The following is a 24,129-nucleotide window of genomic DNA, read 5'->3' as shown; positions in this document are numbered from 1 at the left end:
ATGGTTTTTCCAGTAGCCATGTATGGATGTGAGAGTTAGACCATATAGAAGGCTGAGTGCCCAAGAATTGATGTTTTCAAACTGGTGCTGGAGAAGACTCTTGAGAATCCCTTGGACAGCAAGGAATTCAAACCAGTCAATTCTAAAGGAAATCGACTCTGAATACTCACTGGAAGGACTGATGCTAAAGTTGAAGCTCCAATGTTTTGGCCACCTGATGGTGAAGAGCCGACTCATTGGAAAAGATCCTGATACTGGGAAAGACTGAGAGCAGGAAGAGAATGGGGGCGGCAAAGGACGAAATGGTTGGATAGCATCATCCACTCAATGGACATGAGTTTGAGCAAATTTCAGGAGACAGTGAATGACAGGGAAGCCTGGCATGCTGCAGTCCATGGGGTTGCAAAGAGTCGGACAACTGAGAAATTGAACAACAACAAAAAATGCAGATTTGTATTTCATGAAAGTGAAAGTGAAGTCGCTCAGTCATGTCCAACTCTTTGCAACCCCATGCACTATAGCCTGCCAGATTCTTCCATTCATAGTATTTTCCAGGCAAGAATACTGGAGTGGTTGCCATTTCCTTCTCCAGGGGATCTTTTCAACCCAGGGATTGAACCCAGGTCTCCTGCATTGCAGGCAGACTCCTTACCATCTGAGCCATTAGGCTGCTGCTGCTGCTGCTGCTAAGTCACTTCAGTCGTGTCCGACTATGTGCGACCCCATAGACAGCAGCCCACTAGGCCCCGCCGTCCCTGGGATTCTCCAGGCAAGAACACTGGAGTGGGTTGCCATTTCCTCCTCCAATGCATGAAAGTGAAGAGTGAAAGTGAAGTCGCTCAGTCATGTCGGACTCTTAGCAATCCCATGGACTGCAGCCTACCAGGCTCCTCCGTCCATGGGATTTTCCAGGCAAGAGTACTGGAGTGGGGTGCCATTGCCTTCTCCAGCCATTAGGCTATTATATTTCATACACGGGACATGTCCTTATATTTCCTTTTTCTTGACACTCTTCCACCTATTTGTTTTTTGTGTTTCTATTTTTTCCCGTTAATTTAGTCAAGTCAGTTGTTAAGGCTTACCTACTTTTCCATGATACTAAGCTGAATTATACTTGTTCCAGCATATTAACTCCACATAACTGTGTTACCTCATGCCTAGCCCTGTACAGTGCTGCAATCAAAAGAAATGGCGGTTTAAAATTCAAGGAAGAGTTGAAGACATATTTAAATCTTTCCTGAGGTCTCTCAAAATAGCTAATGTTGTATGACCTAAAGCAAAACGTTCTAAAGGTTCTCTCCTTACTGGATTCCCCAATCATCTCTCATCATAGCAGCTCTTCCAAAAACCTTCTCTCTCTGGAAGTGGAAGTGTTAGTCGCTCAGTCGTGTTCGACTCTTAGGGACCCCATGGACCGCAGCCTGCCAGGCTTCTCTGTCTACGGGATTTCCCAGGCAAGAATACTGGAGTGGGTTGCCATTTTCTTCTCTAGGGGATCTTCCCAACTCAGGGATCGAACCCAGGCCTCCTGCATTGAGGGCAGACTCCTTACCATCTGAACCACCAGAAAGCTCTCTTTCTGGAAAACACACTAAAAACTTACTCCAGCCCATGCTGACTCTCCTATTCCCTTCTCAAGCTCTTTTCTCAGTGTCCAAATCTTATGTTTTCTTCTGGGGACTATCCCTTGTTCAAACATGAATTAATTTAATTATTTGAGCTTCTTCCAAATGTTTTTTTTTTGGCTCAGCCAGCATATCCTGAGTCCTAAGTATAATATAAGCACTCAGGAGCTGACCAGGCATATCTAGAATATTCCTTCAGCATTACGGTGGTGGGGAAAAGCTATGAATACGTGTGTTAATATTTGTGTCCTCATCACACATGTAAGAAAGAATAATTTAAAATTTTTTTTACAAATAATTGAAAGGTGAAAGTTGAATTCAGTCTGTAGTTCAGTGACTAGTGTACCAAAGTTTATTTCTTAGTCGTGGTAGGTCAATCATGGTTATGTAAAATGAAAACATTAGAGGAAAAATATATTAGAAATCTGTATATTATCTTTACAATTATTCTGTTAATCTAAAATCATCTGAAAATAAAGAGTTTAAAAACAACAAAATGTTGGAAAATTTTTAAGACTTAAATAGATGATTCATTTTCCCCTCAGAAGTAGGGATTAGCCCTTGTGTAACACAAGGAAATAAAATAAATGTGTAGGGAGGAAAATGAATGAAATAAAAGCCTCAAGCATGATAAAACTGTGGAGATGAAACAGAATTTTGAGATTATTATGTTGAAAATAAAACTTTTTAGATGAGGAAGCTGAGTCATTTCTCTGAGTTTAAGAAACTAATATGAACTAGTGGATCTTTAGTTCAGACTCCTGATTGCTATACCCTCATTTATGGGTAGGGTATAGCAGTAGGTCACCATGATCTTCTAATCAACAAATCTAAAGGACCCTGGCCAATTTTTGTCATATCCATCTCTCTGGGGCTCTTGGCTTTGTTGTAGCCTTTCTTTTCTCATTATTTTTTCATATTTGGCTTTCTAGTCTGTCTTCTGCTGATGTTTTTGATGGTTAATTTTATGTGATGACATTTGGTATGGTTCATTTTGACTACGCCATAGTAACAGTTACTTGGTCAAAACCATTCTAATTGTTGCTCTAAGGTATTTTTTAGATGTGATTAATATTTAAATCAGTAGACTTTGAGTAAAGTAGATTGCCAATCAGTTGAAGGCATTTAGAGAAAAGACTGACATTTTCTAAGGAAGAAGGAATTCTGCCTCTAGTCTGCCTTTGGACTTGAGAAAATAATATTAACTCTTCCCAGGCATGCCCGATGGACTTCAGACTTACCAGCACCCCAAATCACATGATCGCATGAACCAATTCATTAGAATAACTTCTATTTCTCCCCTCTCCCTGCCCCGCTGGGTGTGTGTGTTTGTGTGTGTGTCTGTAGGGGGGCAGTTGTGTGTGTGCACATGTATTGGCTCTATTTCTCTGGAGAACTCCAAGACAATGTTATTCCCACATTTTCCTTCTTGGGTGCCCTAAACCTCACTCAAACTCATGACTGGCCTGCCATTTAGTTATATTCAAAATGAAAATTTGTATGACATAGGATATTTTTAAGATCTCCTGTTCCTTGGGAGCTCAATAAGTATTACTGGGAATAGTAATGCTTCTCCAATCACAAATTGTGAGCATCACTGAGGTTAAAAATAATTAAACAGTTTTCTAATAAGAATTTCATAGTTCTTTTTAATATAATTGTATACATTGAAGTGAAGTGACGTGAAAGTCACTCAGTCATGTCCAACTCTTTGCGACCCCATGGACTGTATAGTCCAAGGAATTCTTCAGGCCAGGATACTGGAGTGGGTAGCCTTTCCCTTCTCCAGGGGATCTTTCCAACCCAGGGATTGAGAACCCAGGTCTCCCACATTGCAGGCAGATTCTTTACCAGCTGAGCCACAAGGGAAGCCCAATTGTATACATTAAGACTGTCCAAAAAGGAAACATAACATATTATGCAGACCCAAAGCATTACACTATGAATTCTTTTTCACCAAGAATAACATAGAACTAGAATTCCCCACCACATGCTTCTGGAAATGCTATGCTCAGATTAAGTTTATGACTTCAGTGTCTGTAGCTCTCTCATTTGTGAACTCCAGACTCCTAGCTTCAGTTGTCTGCTGGAGATAACCACTTATGTGAATCCCACTTAACATGCTGCTCAACACATGGCAGAGTCTTCATTTTCTCTCCAGGTCCAAGATCCACCCTCACCTTTATGGACTGTGTTAACCAAGGATTAATACAACCTCTGGATTCAGGTTAGTTTGCCCAATAGGAACAATATCAAGAAATAATAGAGCAGGAAAAATAAAAGGGATAGTTGAATATTTATTGTCCAACTACCTCCCTGGCTCACTGGGAATATTATATACATAATTTTACACATTGTTGAAGATATGTTCTTCTACTAAAGGACATAGTTCTGGCTGGGCATATCTCTCTTAGAGTTACAATGGTTGGGGATTTGTAAACCTCTCCATTTCCATGACTCCTCAGGCCTAGGACTGATAAAGCCTTCCTGAGTTGGTCAGGCTTGGGGTGCTTCACCATAACTCCGCTCAAACCTTTATAAACACTACATTCATTAAACACTCTTAATCATCCATTTTGAATATTCCAGGGACCCTGATGCACTAAGCAAGTCTGAAACTGAATGCATTATCGTCTCCCCAAACCTGTTCTTATTCTTAAGTGCCATTCATTTACCCAGGGCAGATAAGACTTTAGCAATTATGCTCAGCCGTAACTTTTAATTGCTAGCTCTAGATAATGGAATAGACTGATCCTGGGCATGAGACATTTGAATTCCAATTCCAATTATACCATTGTTAGGATGGCATTATCTTAGGCAATTTATTTGATTCCTCTGATCTTCTCTTGAAATGATATAAATCATATTCACTGCTTGAAATTGTTTTGAGGGTTCAATGTGATTGTTTATAACAAAAGTAGCATGATTTTTCCTTATAAACAGAGATTTTTCTTACCTCTAAACCTCCAAGCTCTACCCTTCATCATCCACCCTTACTATCGCTGACTCATTGCTGACTCATCACCTTACTTATCCCTGACTCAGTAATCTAAAATGCAAATCTAATTGTACTACTCCTCTGCTCAGTTGTTTTAGCAGGCTCATGCAGTCTATGGGTAGGGGGGGTGAGGGGTGGGAGGGAGGTAAATGATTCAGTTTTGTGTACAAAATTCTTCAGGATATGACCAGAGTCCTATATTAAGAAATTTTATAGAGTTTCACAATTGCTGACTAATGACATTAATGCAATTACCATATTAACTTCTACAGATATCAATAAAAATCTACTATGAAAATTAAGTATTTACTATATGTACAAATTTGCTGATTAAAAAAATAATGATAATAGTAACTAATAGCTAAGTACCTAACTGTGCTAAGTTGCTATATACATTATTTCAAGCAGTCCTCATAGCAACTTTCTAAGTAAAAGAGGCCCCAAAAGTAGTATGGTTTACCTATGTTATCAAAATTTACAACTAGAGGTCAATTCCATTAAAAACTGCACAAAGATATGAGTTAAGTTCACCTCAAAACAAAGGAAAATATTGTATTGCCCACAAGTTCAACAAGATTTACTGTGTCATAGAGTTAATGGAATGAGAACCTGAGCCAAATTTCTATTTTATTATTTTATGCTTCTTGCTTCCCAGGATGTATCTCAATGAAGAGCAAAGATGATAAAGTTCCCAGTTTAATAGAACTGTAAATAAAATGTTACTAGCTCCTGTAGAACATTGTCCTCGAATGCATCCTATGGTAAGAAATTATCTCATAATAAGTTTCTTATATTGCTCCTTTTTCCTCCATACAAATACTACCAACTTACTCTTTATGGCCCAATGCAAGTCTTGTGATTTGACCACATAGCCTTGCCTCAATCATATTTCATCTTCCTCTTAACTTTCACAGCCTTTATGACCTGTACAACTCACTTTTGAACTTCAGAAAATAATACTTCATAGTGTTATCCATTTCACAGGGACATGCCTGGTTGCCCCAAGTTTGACATCTGTATCCAGACCATGGTCACAGCCTTACACATCTATAGGAGCTGTTTAAATCTGGGCCAAGCCATGGAGTCTTCACTCTGTTTAATACAGCTTACTACCAATCCACCAGCCTGGAAAAATAAGCTTGAGATCTCTCAGTGTGAAAGCAGAAAATTATCTCTGAGATTATTTAAGTTCAGTCTCCACAGTTGACAGTAGAAGAAATGGAGGCCCTAAAAAGTCAGTCCATTTGTCAAAGATTAGTATCAAAGCTGCAACTGGAAGCTGGGGCTTTAGTCTTTCTCTTGAGAGTTCTCTTGCCCACTTTTGTGTGATTGCATTTATAATATTATTCACAACTGCAGTACTAAGTTAGTACCAGTTATATATTTATTCAAGAAGAAGATAGGGTATATAGTAGTAGTTCACCTTACTTTATTTGGTTCCATTACTGCAAATTATGTCTGTAATGGAATATTAAAAGTAATTTAAGTATAAGATATATACCTTTCCACATCTTTGCCAGAATAGATGCAGTGTGGCCAGTTTACATTAAATGTCCAGTAATCAATCACATGTGGATTGAAGTCTTTAATTCTTCAGAGATCACTGAGAACATACAACATGATTTTTGGTAGTGGTGGAGGGGGTTGTGTTGAATAGGAGGAGAGAAAATAATATCCAGCAATGTTGATTAAAGAATCAGTTCAGTTCAGTCGCTCAGTCACGTCTGACTCTTTGCGACTCCATGGACTGCAGCACACCAGGCCTCCCTGTCCATCACAAATTTCCGGAGTTTACTCAAACTCATGTCCATTGAGTCGGTGATACCATCCAACCATCTCATCCTCTGTGGTCCCCTTCTCCTCCTGCCTTCAATCTTTCCCAGCATCGGGGTCTTTTCAAATGAGTCAGTTCTTCACATCAGGTGGCCAAAGTATTGGAGTTTCAGCTTCAGCATCAGACCTTCTAATGAATATTCAGGACTAATTTCCTTTAGGATGGATGGGTTGTATCTCCTTGCAGTCCAAAGGACTTTCAGGAATCTTCTCCAACACCATGGTTGAAAAGCTTCAATTCTTCAGTGCTCAGCTTTCTTTATAGTGAAACTCTCACATCCATACATGATTACTGGAAAAACCATAGCTTTGACTAGATTGACTTTTGTAGGCAAAGTAATGTCTCTGCTTTTTAATATGCTGTCTAGGTTGGTCAGAACTTTTCTTCCAAACAGCAAGTGTCTTTTTATTTCATGGCTGCAGTCACCATCTGCAGTGATTTTGGAGCCCAAAAATATAAAGTCTATCACTGCTTCCACAGTGGAAACAGTGATTAAAGAATAACAGGATCATATCCATCAATTGTACTAATATTAAGATTTAATGAAGCAGATTTTTTTGATGCTTGGAAGGGGATGGAAAATGTTGCTTGAAGCTCTTTTGTTTCATCACTGAGGACTCTCTTCTAGAGCAGTCAGACTAATCTCTCCTAAGAAAAACAGCTCTGACAAACATGATAAATGGGCTTTCATGTTAAGGCTTAAAACCACCTGTGATGTTAATATAATGAGGAACCATTTGGTGAAGCAGGCGAGGTACTCACATAGACCTGTCCCACTTGTGGAATGTATGGGTAACTACAGTGGCTTGAACTTGCAAGCCTTTCAGCAGCAATGAGAGCTCACAGTAGACAGAAAAACTAATTCATTGCAAAATGTAACACTGTTTGAAAAATCATAAGAATTAATACTATATTGAACGTAGTTTTCTGTTTAAGTTAGTTCCAGGTAAGTTATGTCCATAATTAAAAGCAAATTGACAACAATGACCAAAATGATTGCATGAGATTGTCATTATACAAGATCTTTTCAATGATGCTATAGGTAATTTTCATGGACAAAGGCCAAATGTATTCTAAAACATATAGTGGTAAGGGCTTTCCTGGTAGTTCAGAAGGTAAAGAATCTGCCTGCAATGCAGGAGACTCTCGTTTGATCTTTGGCTCAGGAAAATCCCCTGGAAGAGGGAATGGTGACCCACTCGAGTATTCTTGTCTGGAGAATCCCACGGTTGATTGTTGTTCAGTCGTGAGTCGTGTCCGACTCTTTGTGATCCCATGGACCCTCCAGGCTCCTCTGTCCATGAGGTTCTCCAGGCAAGAATACTGGAGTGGGTTGCAATTTCCTTCAGGATTCAAAGAAAACAACTGATTTAATATATGGTTAGTTTTTACATCTGAAGATTCAAAGCAAAATAATTTCATTATGTTGTACAAAGTGTGTGGTGTGGGGAGAGGTTGAAATTCTAGGAAGACCAGAGACACCTCCGGGCCTTCGAGAAGTGACCCAAGATAAGAAGTGCATAGAAACTTCACAGAATGAGAAGCAAGTGTTGTGAGAAACTCATTGCTTTAAGTGGTATGAAAGCACAAAGGAAGCGTTAAAGGGCTTCATGGATGTGCAGAACGCTTTCGCCCATAACAAGGTCATTTTTTTTTGATTTTGACTGATAAAACCCTAAATTGTTTCCACTCTTTTGTGAGCAAACTTAATAATCTAGTCTATATATAATCCCCCCTCTTTTAAACATTAAAATGCAAATATGTTTAAGCTCCTACATTTTGACCTGTTTTAACTGTATTCCTCAAATCAAAGAGCATATGTTAGTGTCACATGTAAGTTCCTTTTTACATAATACCATTTTCTTGCAACTTGGTCCTAAGGAAGTTCCAGACTAAAATAGTGCATCAAGGACTGTGCATAATCAGCCTCACTAAAAACAGCTTGATTAATACTAAATATGTCCTAGTTCCTAATCAATTATGTTAATGAAGTCCCAGGCAGCACATCTGCAAGCTCTGACAAAGCCCATGATCTCAGCGTTGCCTGATAATGTGGGCTCCTTAGGAAGTTGCTCAGTGGCAGCATGCTCAGGGCAAAGACTGCCTTTCTGCAGACAAAAAGTGGATACTACTAACAAAAGTCTTGGAATCCTACAATATTGCTAGATTATTCACTTAAACTGTATTGGGCTCCAGGATGAAATGTCAAATAATATTTCTCTTTAAATATAATAGCAGAACCTAAGCTTCCCATTTAACAAATGACACGTTCCTTTCCAAGTGACAGACTGATAGGCAAAACATTTGCTACATGATGGTTTATGAGCCTCTTCCAGGAGCTAAGGTGGAGTCAAACATTTGAATAATATGCCTATCAGAAACTGCCTTAGATTAGGGAATTGGAGTCCCCAGATTTATGTCCATCTCACAACAACAGTAGAATTAGAATCTGATGAAACATAAAGGTGACAGTATTATTTACAGGCTATCTCTTGCTCTGTGAACATTTGGACAGTGAGATGGTTACTTGTCTGTTTTTGTCTAATTATCTCAAGTCACATAAGCTATTACAGTCCAAATGTCAGAAGAAATACAACTCTGATCTCCCTCCCTTGCTTTTGGACTATAAATTTCTTCTTTCTGACTAGCTAGGTAAATTGATATATATCAGTAACCAAAAACGAGAGTGATTTTTTCTTGTTTTATTACCATCAGTATAAACTCAGTTATATTTGAGTTCAGTTAAGAACAATTTTTGAAAATATTTAACTCCTATCAGTTATAAGCATGTATAGAAGATGATGCAAGTTAGGGATTTATGGTGTTAGGAAGACATATATGATAGAAATGAAAAAGGGAAAATCATTGATTGCTAAAAAAGAAATACTTAAACAACTTATTAAACTGAACAAATTATATGAGGTAAACATTCAAGTTGCTTTACATTAACTAAACTTAAAGGTTACCAACTGCTATGGACTGAAGCTTATATGTTGAAGCCCTAACCCTCCATGTAACTGGATTGGAGACAGGGCCTTTAGCAGGAAATGAAACTTTAATGAGATCACAAGGGTGGAGTCCTGATCCAATAGAAGTTTCTTTGCTAAGAAGAGGAAGAGACACCAGCGTGTGCTCTCTGCCGTGTGACAACACAGCAAGAAGGAGACCGTATACAAGCCAGGAAACAGGCTCTCACTAGAATCCAATCTCAGGTACCCTGACCTAAGACTCCCAGTTTCCAGAACTGCGAGAAAATACATTTCTGTTGTTTAAGCCATCCAGTCCGCAGTATTCTGCCATGGCAGCCCTTGCAGACTAAGACACTAGGCTGATAGTGAATTTAAGAAATTATCATATCAAGAAGAAGCTGTCCTCACATACTTGTCTCACACACAAAGGAAATCTGGACCCAAATGAGTGATGGGAGAAGGAGATGTGAAAGTCAAGGGAGGCAGTGAGACCATCACCCTATCAAAATGATCACATTTAAAGATTAATAAATAAAAGACCTATGTGGACCAAATAAATGTATCTTTAGCTTGGTTGGATGGGAGACAAAAGTTTCAAACCTTGGACTATATCTCTATCATTCTCTAAATATTCAAGAAGTGTTGCTTATTTGGACTCTTGAAGTAAGACTTTACATGAACTTTTCATTAAATCATGGTCTCTAATAACCAAATTCTTTTCTTCAGATTGGTACTGATACAGTACTGACTTACAGATTGTATTTTTATTTGAAATTTGCAACTGCTAATTCATTCAATTTGTAGCTGACCAACTCAAAATATCTTGCATACAATATATAATAAGGTTGTTATAATTTACAAGTATAATGTAACCTTTCCCTCAATCCCAATGGCATTTCTCCTGCTCTCTTACCTTTCTACAATGCTTAGGTATGTGGCTTGAAACCTTTTGCTTTCCCCCCACACAACTAGCAATCAAAATTTTTCCATGTGTGCCACTCCAGTTATTCTGAAGGACATTTGGCCAGTAGTAGGTCATTTAGGTGATTACTACAAAGTTGAAAGTATTTTTAGGAATATTCAATTGCTCTCTACCTGCCTCCTAAACCAGGTGGGACTTTACTACTCAGATGAAGTACTGAAGAAGCAGCAGCAATATTTGGGAGCTTGGTGAAAATGCAGAATCTCAGGCCTTCCCCTTGACCTAGCAAATCAGAATTTTCATTGTCAAAGATCCCCAGGTGATCTCTGTGTATATTTAAATATTGATACACATTGCTAGGGTACCCTTGATTGACATCAGAAGATGATACGTCTATCATAGAACTGCCTGAAATCTGAAGCACAAAACGTTAGGCCTTCATATTACCAAAGTTGTTGATGTCTCATAAAACATTAAGTTACAATCCTCAAACTTCAAAGTCTGCATAGTAATGTGATGGAAAGATCCTTGGCTATAGATCTAGAAAGTCAGGGCTAGAATCTAAGTCCTTCTGTATACTAGTTAAAAAAAAATAAACTCCAAGTCTAAATTTGTTAATCATTGATAATAATATCTACAGGGTTTTGAGACATCGAATAAGAAATGCATATACCCACAGCCAACATAAAAATATTCTAAATAAATGTGAGTTGAATACAGCATAGCCACAGGCATGATTTGGTCAGAATCTGGCCATAAAAGTACATAGAACACGCTGGTATTTCAATCTAAACTTAGGAAAACTTCACCTGCTCAGCTACTGAAATCCTCCCCTGGCTACTGACTGTAACATAAATAAATGTATTGACTGAAATAGAAATGTATAGCCAAATGACTTCTGGGTCTGTGGTCAATTAGACAATGTATCTTTCACCAAGGCATTCAGATTTTATTAAAAAATAAAAATATTTATTTATTTTTTTTTAAGTGTCATGAAAAAAAATAAATTTAAAAATGATTTGAAGCAGGCTACCAACTTTATATGTTTGGTGTAAAATAACTGCTTGAATTTGTAGTCATTTTTACACATAAACATAAGCCAAAGGCTCTTAAAATTTAATGTATATAAGATTCAACTGAGGAGTTTGTTAAAAATACAGATTTTCCTCTCTGAATTGCCAGAGAATCTGATTCACTAGATCTAAGATGTGGTAGGAATATGTATTTTTTTTAATGAGCTTTACAATTGATCTTGATGCTGGTGATCTACAAACTATTCTTTGTGGACAGTTGTAGTAAGCTAATACAATGAAGTTAAAGAAACTCCTAAGTTCATCACTATCAAATACAAAAATAAAATTTTTGCAATTGTTACAGTTTTATTCTACCTTTACAACACTTGTTTGTAGTAGTAGTATTATTATGAGCATCAGTATTTTACTAATAAAAAGTCTGAACGTTTAGGTATCACATTTAAGGTCATCCAGGTAGAAAAGGGCAGAACCAGAGTCTGGACCCAGATCTGTGTGATTGTAGAACACAGGCTGTTAATCACTATATTATTTCCTAAGGCACAAAGTTACTACCATCTTTCTAAGTTACAAGAGGTTATCAATAGGGCCTGGGTTATCTTTGTAGGAGGGGCTTGGAGGATACATAAAAAGAGCTGAAAATCTCCAACGTTTTCTCCTAATTATTGGAAATTTATTTGGGAGTGGATTTAGGGGACAGAATATAAATAAGGTATAGAGGAGAGAATAGGCTAACATGAGTGTATAATTCCTGATAATGAGCATACAATGTTTTCTTGAGTTTCCAGTTTAAGAATTACAAGGTATTATCTGTCCCTTTGACCCTATACTTCCTGGCTTGATTTCCAGAGTATGAAGCTGGTCATCCTTCTGGAAGCCGATGGCTACCAATGTATAATCTCAGGAGGAAATTTTTGGTGTTCTAAATAGGAGCAAATTGTACTTTTAGGAAGAGTAAACTGTAGTTTAGACATACTAAAACTATGAGAAAAGGTGGATTTTGTTGTTGCTGCAACAACTATTTTGCTTTGTTTCTCTATATTCTATCTACAATAGAGATGATCTTTGGAAAAATAAAATACTTGCCTTCAAGAGTAGGTGATGCAAGAGTGGGTCTGGAAGCTTGTTCTGTTGGTAACGGAGGTGGTATGGCTGGGCTCTGCCCTGTGCACACAATGCAGGAATAGATATTGAAAAAAATTATTAATAAATTTAATATACATAAATAGAATAGCTAGATCTGTCCCCAACATGCATAATTCATAACCCAAAGAATAAATTCATATTATTATGCAATAAGAAAATTGATATTAAGTGAGATCTTTAAGTAGATACATACAAAGATTCAGTTATCTTCAGAGTTATTTTTGAATATATTTCTTTTCTTAGATATATATACAATGTCAAATATATCTACTGGACTTTATTAATGAAAAACCTACATGTATTCAAATAAAGCAATTATTTTCAATATGCACTTCAAATTATGGAAACTGAAATCACAGAAGCTAAGAGGAACCCTAATACATAGAAAAATCACCATTTTCTTCTTTTAACTAAAAATTCTCAAGTGATATAATAAGGCAATAAAGGAAGATTAAAATTCATAGGCCTTTTGATATTGAACAGGTACATTTTCTCCTGCCAAAATAAATGACCCGCAGTTAAGTAAATAATGGGCCAAAGGGAAAATATATTCAGTTTTATAGAAACTTAAAAGCCTCCCTCATCTCTAGGCTTATTATGAACCATAAAATCTCACAATTGTTCTCAATACTTCCTTATCCCAAGTGATTTCTTTAATTAAACAAAACCATCCGGGCCATGAACTGTAAACATTAACTAACGTATGATCCCATATGAAATGCTTGCAAAATCTTTTATCATTCATTTTCATTTCATAAACTCCTGCTGTGTGACTCTTTTAAATCTAAGAATCAACACGGGCATATATATGCACTTTCTAAAATTTCACTGACAACTAGATATTATTGAATGCTAGCAGACCTGCCTGCTTACTAGAAGTTTTCCTTTTTTAGAATTTGTCAAAATTAGTTTGCTCTGGTGAATTGTAGATTAGCAGCCAGAGCTGCACACACAACACCTTCTGTGGTGGCAAAGAAGGGAGGAACTCCAGGCCCTCAAGCTGAGTAGAAGAGGTTACTAGCTACTCATTGAAGGATTTACTTTTAGCTGTTAAACCCATCCAGATGGATTACTGAGCACACCCATATGCACAGAAGCAAAGCATATTTTCATGCAGGCCATGCCATATATCTAGAAAAGTATACATCCATATTAGTACTGATTATTTTCCTAATGAAAGCAAAGATGGAAATATGGAATGTAACATGGAATTTCATTTTTCAGTAAGCAAGGAAAAGGTAAGGATGGGTGGGCACATTAAAAAAGGAGTTTGTGCCACATTGATTTTCCCTAGCTAATATTTATACAGTGCTTACTATACATATGCCTAGAATGATCCCAAACAGTTTTGACATATGAAGTCATTTAATCTTCATAAGATGCTTAGAATGCAGGTATAATTTTCATTTTGCAGTTTAAACTGAAGTGAACAGGGATTCAGGGGCTCAGCTCCTAAGAAGTGGACTTGAGGTGCTGAAACTTCCTCTCAGACTACCTAAGGCAGTTAAAGGTAGTCACATGTAAAGGTCCATCACATGTAAGGATGAAGAGAGACAGAGGAGTGGAGTTTCCACCCTGACTTTCTACCATCTTTGTAAGCCAAAGGGATGTACACTAGGGAGTATTCTCTCCCAAATTTTGCTTGAAAGCTGTCCTTGAAAAAATGTTTCTAAAATAGGATGGTATTTTGTAGCTTTTAAAATCTATAGAGAATCTAGACTGAGGAAGGAGTCAATTAAATAACTAAAGCTTAAATACAAGTGACCATGAACATCCATAAATCAATTATTTCTAAATAATAAGGCTTTCAAAAATATCTTCAAGGGATCCTGCTTGTTCAAATTGAACTGATTTCTCTGCTGTCAAATACTTCCTTGAACAGCAGTAATGTATGATCTTAGTTTTGATCAGCCATTTAAGAATTTATTTTTGAATGTATTCAATTCTTTCCATAGGGAATAGTTTATAATTTAGACTACAAAATCTTCGTATATTTTCCTGGAGGAACTCTGAAGTCATTATTTTATTTTTTAACTTAGCACTTATTATATCTCAGCACAGGAAAAACATTAATCTCCAACTCTGCTTGTAAGAAGTTCCCAATATCATGGCTAAAACAGATTTACAGACAGATTATTATAACATAGTGTGATGATGGGAAATAATATACACAGAGGAGATGTCACAGAATGATTCTTGCATTTAAAAGCCTGAAGAGAGTTTCCCAAGTAAAGAATGGAGGAGGAAAGGGAGGGATAGCAGACAGTGATTATCTAGTGAAAAAAAAAAAAAGCCTGGATGCCAAGATACATAGAACTATTAGAACAATCAAACAGGTATTTCTGCAACATAAAGTACAAAGTGCAGTCTATATCAGAAATTCTCTACAACTATAATAAACAATATCATACTCTCTAAAATGGACAACCACATGATGGTGAGACAGTGGACTCAGTAGCGAAGTATCACCAACAGAAAAAGAAAAAAAAAAAGTTTTTTTTTTTTGCCTCTAGAGTGACAGAGCTAGGTAGCTCTGGCAGGGGAATTATTAGCTCAGGGCAAGTTTTTGTTTTGTTAAGGGTCACCAAAACAAATCAGGCATGTCATACTTGAGAATGACATCTGACTCTCTGGTACTGACTTACAGAAAAGGCCTCTTTTATGTTCAAATAATGTCAGAAAATGCTACTGAAATTACAGACTATTTTTTCTATATGAATGAATATAAAATTATATCTATATAATAATTTATGGATATAGTAATATAATTTTATAATGAAAGCAAGCTGTTTATTATAAAGCCTACATGATTGGAATCAAATAAATATGGGAGTTTCAGCTCCACTGCCTATAATCTGTGTGAATTTGAAAATGTCATGAAGTATCCAAGCTTCATGGCCTTTCTAAAATGAGGAGAGTTTTTGTCAGCTGTTGTGAGGATTAAGAAATGAAACATCTAACACATAGTAAATACTCAAAATATTCTTTCTCATACAATATATTTACAATTTATATCCCACCTAATTACACAAGAGGACTTGAAACAGACTTTTGAAGTAAGACAACAAAGACATAATAACAGATAAAATTAAACATGACAGAAATAGCAGAACTCATTTACAGGAAAGAGGCTTATCATTTTATTAGGAATATATTTCTTTGGAATTTGTGAGGATTGTTACTCTCTAAAGGAAGAATTTACGTTGTTGAAATTTACATTGGATCTCTAAAGGTGCCCTTCATTTTACAAGCTATTACCTGAAAATCCCTCTGACATTCAAACACAGTGAATTGGCTTTATTTTTGTTCCGTGAGTGATTTTGACTGGCTTATTTCCATAATACCTGAATCTCATGTTTGTAAGCTGCCAATATTTTATTGTTCTGAGTTTTTTCTCACTCAAGTCAATATGATTGCTTTCGGTTTAGTCTAATTCCACTGAGGATGACATATAGTATGCATTCCTCCTAATGATCTAAGTTACTGATGTTTTCTTTACTTTACTAGAAATAATGAATTACTCAGAATCTCAAATCAAGAAGGAGGCTATGAGCAGAATTCAGGTAATGTGAAGGAAAAAGCAAATCACAATACTGAAGCTTGATTTACCTAGTTTTTTAATCAAAGGAGATTTCCTAGTTCTAAACCATCTCTAGATAACTAAAGTCTACCTCCTAAATCTTGAAACAAATATTGAGGATATTTTTTACTCTAATGCTGATAGTTATTTTTTTTTTCCCTTGGGCCCCCATTGCATTTTCAAGGGGGTACCCAGTACATCCAGGAGACTACAGACTTTGAAAGGCCTCCTGCGCCGCAAACAATGAAGTGATAGATCTCATGACAGAGGGAGTGTCACTCTTGTAAATGACCACTGAGTTAAAATTCATTTACATCTTGAGAAAGTATAAACTGTGATTAATTACAAACACCTATCCCAATGCATTCTGTCAATAGTATTTAAAGCATTTGTGCATCTACTGTCATTGTTTGCTAGGTGACTAAGTCCTGTCCGACCCTTCTGCAACCCTGGAGCCTGCCAGGCTCCTCTGTTTATGGGATTTCCCAGGCAAGAAAACTGCAGGGCGTTGCCATCTCCCACCTTCTCCAGGAGATCTTTCCAACCAAGGGATCGAGCTTGTGTCTCCTGCATTGGCAGGCGGATTTTTTACCCCTGAGCCACCTGGGGATCTATGATGAACATAAAATGGGAAAATTTGAAATTAATAAGAAAACTATTGCCAAGTATGTTAAAGCAATAGTATTGCTTTTATTTGCTGGCACAAGGTTCCTAGACTATTTTTTATAACATATAGAATAATATTTTCAAAGTTTAGAATTGAACAAATATTAAAATTAAATGAAAATATGGTTTATATTTTAGGCTGAGACATATAGTAATTGTGCTAGTGTCTTTATTAAAAGAGGGACAAGTTGACCTTCAAGTTTCTTTACTGAGGGTTCCTTTCTCTGCCTTGTCCTTTTGGACTACCTCTAAAATGGAAGGAATGGAGCAGAGGTGTTTAGAGTGTCAGTAACTCTTCCCTTTTCCACCCTACTTATTAAAAAAATTAAGATATCACTCATACAATAATCCCAGACTTGGTGAATTTGCCTATGAAATGAAGAATAAGGAATCTGAAGCTCAAGAGTTTGTATGAGGTGGACAGATCCAAGGTTTTTACTTCAGTCATAGGCATCTTTATAACTCCCACTTGTGTATTGCTAATTTCTACATATATAACTTTGCAGCCCTTGTACTTGATCTTGTGAAGGATACGTGTAAACAGGCAATTATCACTTAACTGAGGACTCAGATGTTAAGAATGTTTCAGGGTGAAACAAGAACAGTAATGTCTCTTCCAGCTGGGTTGTTGTGAGGGTTCCTGGGCATAGCAGTACAAATAAAATCAGTGAGGGACCACAGGGAAGAGAGAAGGGCTGTGTTGTTATAAAGTTTACATTAAAGATGAAGGGAGACAGGTGACAAGCAAGACTGATAATTTCAGATCTCAGAACTGGAGGGACATCAAAACAGAGTGGTGAGGCAGACAGTGACTGTGAGAAAGAGATGACACTAAATGGGTTGGAAAAGGAAGAACTGGGTTAGCACTGAGCAGAACTCCACTAACCTATGACGCTTTGCTCAAATTGTCTCCTTTCTGTGTGTGTGCTGTCCATGGTGGTATGGTTGGAGGAGGAGGACTTGCTTAGTGCAAAATTAAGAAGCAGCTCTTCCCAACTGGTCAGGTCACTTGCCACGCCAGTCCAAATCTTGAGATGAAAGAAGAGCAGGGGGCCTTTGTATAAGTACAAAGACTGCAGGACAACTGCACAATGTATCAAGGGTCTCTGTCTCCAAACGGGAGACACAAGTTCTGACTTGAATACAAAAGAGTAAACCTCAGGAGAGGCCGGATGAAAGGATTCCTGGCAGGGAAAGGCAAGTTAAAATGCCTATGCTAGGAACAGCCTGGATTGCTTAAAGGTCACTGGTGCTGGAGAGCAGTGATAGGCTCATATCAGAGCATTCTGGGCTGCTCTTGTGAGTCTGGATATGTTCTATGGGTAATGGTAAACTTTTGAAGTGTTTTAGTATGACACATAGGGTTTTAAAAACTCACTGGCTGCTGTGTGAACAAAAATAATGTTTGCAAAGGAAAAGATATAAGAAGCAGCCGCAGATCAGTTGGAAACTGTTGAAAAAAACCCAGGTGAGAGATGACATGAGCCTGGTCTAGGTTTTGCAGTAGAGATGTAGTTGTTCCTGCAAAAAATGTACCTGAGTGCCTATTTAGTTCTAGGCACTTTCTTAGGACATGGAGTTACAGCAGTACCAATACAGAGAAAATCACCTGTTTCACAGAGCTGAGATTCTACTGGGCAGAGAGAAAAAATATCAACTAAATAAGTAAAATGAAAATAAGCATCTTATTAAAAATGTATCAAGGAAGAGTAATAAGGAGTGCTATTTAGAATAATAGATGGAATTTTTAAAGATATGGTCAATGAAAAACTCAGGAACTGTAGATAAATGGATGGACTCAGAGTGCATTTTTATACAGACTCAGTAGGATTTTTTTAAATGAGTTTGATATGGTAAGTGCAGGAAAGAAATCAAAGATGACTGACAATTTGGCTTGAGCATCTGGGAACAAATGAGAAATATTCAGATAAGGGCAGGAAATTTCCTATTTACTTAGTCAGATGCTATTTATGGACTAATTGCTTAGTCATTGTTGTCACTTGAATTACATAGTTTTCCATTTTGCCAAAGGATTTATATAGAAGACATTGAAGTATAAGTCATAGCTGCTTTGTTGGCTTATTCTAAAAGTACAGCATATTGGTAATTAATTTTCAAGATATTTTTTCATGATTTTAGAAAACTTTTAAGCAAATGGTTTATTTAGTATAATTTGGTAATGCAACCCTACTGTATGGGTGTTTAAAAAACCAAAAGCTTCAACTACTTAGATCAAAGAGCATCCTCCAGGCCAAAATGTTTCTACTCGAAAGGTTTCTTTGCATCCTGATAAAAAGTTTCCCTAATATTTCCATGTGCTATTACATATTTGCATATTTGCTTTGATGGAAAGCAAGGAATAGAAGTCAAATACATATTTCATAATTCCTTTGATTAAAAATGATAAAGGTAATATTAGTGTGTTTTCGTCTTCATCTCTAATTTATAAGTTAGAAATAATTCTACCATGGAAAAGCTAACTGAAAAAGGAAATGAGATTGATTCAAGATCATATCATTGTTTCATTTATTCTTACACCTTGATTATGACAGAATACCTGATATCCAGGATTTAATAAAAATAGATGCATGGAATCACAATCATAGAGTTTTAGGGTATGGAAGAGATCTTTGAAATCAGTTATTTCAACACCCTAATGTTTCAGGTGGACAAAAATAGTCTCTAGAAGGAAAAGTGGCCTAACCAAGGTTATACCTCAAAAGCATTTAAGATAAACATTTTTCACTTCATTTTTATTTTTCTATTTATTGAATATTTATTCGGAAGGTCAAGATAAATGACAATTATTTTACCCATTGTCATAAATGACTAATAACTCTTATAAGATCTTTAAAGATTCACTTCCTAAGATTAAAAGTCTCATAGTTTTCTTCACGATCATATTCTGCTTAACATTAATTAGATATTAAATTGACCTCAAGTACCCATCTTGGTCCCTGATCTCATTTTGACAATTCTAGATAGACTGTCAACTTGGAGGTTTTCAAAACTTGCAGAATTACTATTTCTTCATTTTTCTTAAATATTTCTTTCTAGCTATCCAAATTATATCTCTGTCAACCCCAGAGCAAATCATATTTATACATAAGATGAGGCAATAGGCAGACAGTAAAGATGGAAAAAATAGACAAATAGGTAATATGAACTGTAAATTTTTCTTTTAGTACAAAGGTCAGAGCTGATATGAAAAGAGATTATGAGGCATATTAGATAGAGTGCAGTCTCAATTTACAAAAATAAAAACTATCTCATGTACTTAGGATACAATTACCCTACTCGCCTTGGAGTCATCCAGTGAAATGCCTTTAATCTCTTCCTTGATTCCCTTCCAGCCACACCCTTCACAACTCTTATGTTCTCAGAATAGCCAGTGTACACTTATCTTCTGATTCTCAATGCATTTGTTTATTTACAAGTCTGTGCTGGGATTTTTTGTTATTGCTATTGTTTCTGTTTTTAATCCTCATTTGACTATGAGCAACTTGAGAACAGAGTCTGGAATATGCATACATATTTAGTAAAGAGAAATGAATACCTACAAGAGAAAATGAGCACATGAGTAAGTGAATAAATGAATGTTACTACATGCTATTCTGTTACACTGTTTCTAGAGTGTTTGAATATGAACAAACCAAATTACAGTATTTTTAGATCTCAGCAGAGTACAGAATACTTCCAACAAAACACGTGATAAAATTTATTTTTTGCTTTCTATTTTTCAGTTATTTACAGTTCCAGGCCAAAGTATTCATTTTCTTTCTGTCAGAACTTTTACCAATTTATTTATGAGTACCAATCTTTCCATGAAAGTGAAACTTTAACAGTTTTATCCATTAGTGGGAAAAATTGAGCTTAAAGGTCAAAGATAAAGAAAACTAGCTTCATTAGCCCAATCAAGATATAACACATCCAATATATTCTGAATCTACAGTTACCCTAAAGTGCAAAGACTATGTAAATTACCCATTGTGGTATGCTTCAAGCCCAAAGAATTACACACCTACACATGTAACCCGAAAAGAATATTAGTACCAGAAGAAACTTAAGAATTTACTGAGAACCCTGAAATTCAAAGAAGCTAAACAACTTGCTACATTGACCTAAGTGACACATAAGTATGATACATGAATGCAGATTCTCAACTCAGTGTTCTTCACAGCAGAATGTTGTCTGTCTGCATTTATTTTAGAGAGAGCAATGAGGCACAAGGAACAAATAAAATAAATGATGAAATCTAGAATAATGGTAAACAATTTCAACTCAGTACAAATGCTGTTTTGTTAGGCTTTAGAATTCTATAGCCAATGATACTCATAATAACTAAGAAAAAATAGACCTGAAGTGCAGTATCCTATATTACGGCATAATGGTATTTGTAATGGATATGTTAATTCTTGTTTCATTTGAAGATGATTTGAAATACAAATAGTGCATGCTTTTGACCATCAGTTATGTCAATTCAATTTTCAAAGTTATAATTAATTCAAATTAGGTCTCTGAAATGCTGCTCTCCAATGTCAAACATACTTTATCAAAATGGAGTTGCCTATTCTCTAAGGAGTTGAGGGATAGAAATATAACAGCGATTTATTTTATTGGAAATCAATTTTTTCAAATATGACAAATGCTTAAAATATTATATTTATGTTTAAAACTTTAAGGTATAATTCAATAGAATTAAAAAGGGATCATTTTTAAGAAAAATTGCAAAATTTCAATAAAATTTTGAGTTAAAAATCTCAAGTTTTATTTACATCTCTAGGCATGGCCCTCCTCCTGGCACGTGCTAACTTACTGACTAATAAGTGATGAGCTATTATTCATTTAGTTTAACTGATCATTGCTACTAAAATAGAAGTATCAGTTCTAATAAGGCTGCTGTTTATCAACCTGGTCATTATAAGATGGCATATCCCTGAATACATTGTTGTTGTTTTGTTGCTCAGTTGTGTCTGACTCTTTTGCCACCCCATAGACTGTAGTCAGGCTCCTCTATCCATGGGATTTCCCAGACAAGAATACTGGAGGAGGCTGCCATTTTCTATTCTAGAGAATCTTCACGACCCACAGATCAAACCCGCATCTCCTGCAAGTTTCCTGAGCTGCAGGCAGATTCCTTACCACTGAGCCACCAGGGAAACCCCCCTAAAAATGAGTACATTTAATATATCATAGACCATCCCCAAGAAAAAGAAACGCAAAAAGACAAAATGGTTGTCTGAGGAGGCCTTACAAATAGCTGAGAAAAGAAGAGAAGCTAAAGGCAAAGGAGGAAAGGAAAGATATACCCATAGGAATGCAGAGTTCCAAAGAATAGCAAGGAGAGATAAGAAAGCCTTCCTCAGTGATCCGTACAAAGAAATAGAGGAAAGCAATAGAATGGGAAAGACTAGAGATCTCTTCAAGAAAATTAGATATCAAGGGAACATTTTCACGCTGTTTATGGGGTTCTCAAGGCAAGAATACTGAAGTGGTTTGCCATTCCTTTCTTCAGTGCATCACGTTTTGTCCGAACTCTCCACCATGGCCCGTTCAACTTTGGTGGCCCTACGTGGCAAGGCTCATAGTTTCGCTGAGTTAGACAAGCTTGTGGTCCATGTGAGCAGTGTGGTCTTCTATGATTGTGGTTTTCATTCTGTCTGCCCTCTGATGGAGAAGGATAAGAGGCTGATGGACGCTTCCTGATGGGAGAGACTGACTGAGAGAGAAAGGGTCTTGATCTGATGGGTGGGGCTGTGCTCAGTAAATCTTTAATCCAGTTTTCTGTTGATGGGCTCCCTCCCTGTTGTTTGACCTGAGGTGGAGGTTGTGAAGATAATGGTGACCTCCTCCAATAGGTCCCATGCACACACTGCTGCACCCAGTGCCCCCAACCCTGCAGCAGTCCACCATTGACCCACGCCTCCACCAGAGACTCCTGGACACTCCCAGGCAAGCCTGCGTCAGTCTCTTGTGGGGTCACTGCTCCTTTCTCCTGGGTCCTGGTGCACACAAGGTTCTGTTCGTGCCCTCCAAGAGTCTGTTAACCCAGTCCTGTGTAAGTTCCGATGGCTCTGTGGTGGGGTTAATGGCGACCTCCTCCAAGAGGGCTTATGCCATACCCAGGTCTGCTGCACCCAGAGCCCCTGCCCTTGCGGCAGTCCACTGCTGACCTGTACCCCCACAGGAGACACTCAAACACAATTCTGGTTCAGTCTCTGTGGGGTCTCTGGGTCCTGGTGTGCACAGTTTGTTTGAACCATTTGAGCATCTCTGGCGGGTATGCAGCTTGATTCTAAATGCAATTGCACCCCTGCTACGGTCTTGCTGGGGCTTCTTCTTTGCGCTTGGTTGTGGGGTATCTTTTTTGGTGGGATCCAACATTCTGCAATTGACAGCTGTTCAGCAGCAAGTTGTAGTGAAATGCGAAAGTGCTGTGAAAGTGCTGCACTTAATATGCCAGCAAATTCGGAAAACTCAGCAGTGGCCACAGGACTGGAAAAGACCAGTTTTAATTCCAATCCCAAAGAAGGGCAACGCCAAAGAATGTTCAAACTACTGCACAATTGGACTCATCTCACACGCTAGCAAAGTTAACGCTCAAAATTCTGCAAGCCAGGCTTCAAAACTATGTGAACCGTGAACTTTCAGATGTTCAATCTGGATTTAGAAAAGTCAGAGAAACCAGAGATCAAATTGCCAACAGCCTTTGGGTTATTGAAAAAAGCAAGTGAGTTCCAGAAAAACGTCTACTTCTGCTTTATTGACTATGCCAAAGCCTTTCACTGTGTGGGTCACAGCAAACTGTGGAAATTTCTTCAAGAGATGAAAATACCAGACCATCTTACCTGCCTCCTGAGAAATCTGTATGCAGGCCAAGAAGCAACAGTTAGAACCAGACATGGAACAACAGACTGGTTCCAAATTGGGAAAGGAGTTTATATTGTCACCCTGTTATTTAACTTATATGCAGAGTCATCATGCAAAACAGCAGGCTGAATGAAGCACAAGCTGGGATCAAAATTGCCAGGAGAAGTATCAATAACCTCAGATACATAGATGATACCACCCTTATAGCAGAAAGTGAAAAGAAACCAAAGAACCTCTTGATGAAAGTGAAAGAGGAGAGTGGAAAAGCTGGCTTAAAACTCAATATTCAAAAGACAAAGATCATGGCATCTGGTCCCATCACTTCATGACAAATAGATGGGAAAACAATGGAAACAGTGAGAGACTTTATTTTCTGGGGCTCCAAAATCACTGCAGATGGTAACTGCAGCCATGACATTAAAAAACCGCTTGCTCCTTGGAAGAAAAGCTATGACCAACATATAAAAAGCAGAGACACCACTTTACCA

At 37.2% G+C, this 24,129-nt stretch overlaps 1 protein-coding gene and 1 long non-coding RNA gene across 51 annotated transcripts in view; one reads left to right on the top strand and one right to left on the bottom strand.

Moving 5' to 3' along the window:
- TRDN (triadin) overlaps positions 1-24,129 on the bottom strand; it is a 415,031-nt gene that overhangs the window by 211,343 nt on the left and 179,559 nt on the right. For all 50 annotated transcript variants that reach the window (XM_059890081.1, XM_059890082.1, XM_059890083.1 and 47 more), the window contains one exon: positions 12,466-12,543. In XM_059890081.1, the coding sequence (XP_059746064.1) occupies positions 12,466-12,543 (78 nt within the window). The remainder of the gene's footprint in view (positions 1-12,465; positions 12,544-24,129) is intronic.
- The window catches only part of LOC132346210 (uncharacterized), a 55,033-nt gene that overhangs the window by 9,666 nt on the left and 21,238 nt on the right, over positions 1-24,129 (top strand). The gene's annotated exons all lie outside the window — the stretch shown is intronic.

This window comes from Bos taurus, chromosome 9, assembly GCF_002263795.3.
Source record: "Bos taurus isolate L1 Dominette 01449 registration number 42190680 breed Hereford chromosome 9, ARS-UCD2.0, whole genome shotgun sequence".
NCBI lineage: Eukaryota > Metazoa > Chordata > Mammalia > Artiodactyla > Bovidae > Bos > Bos taurus.
Note: the sequence above shows the minus strand (reverse complement) of the source record. Positions and strands in the feature narration are given on the sequence as shown.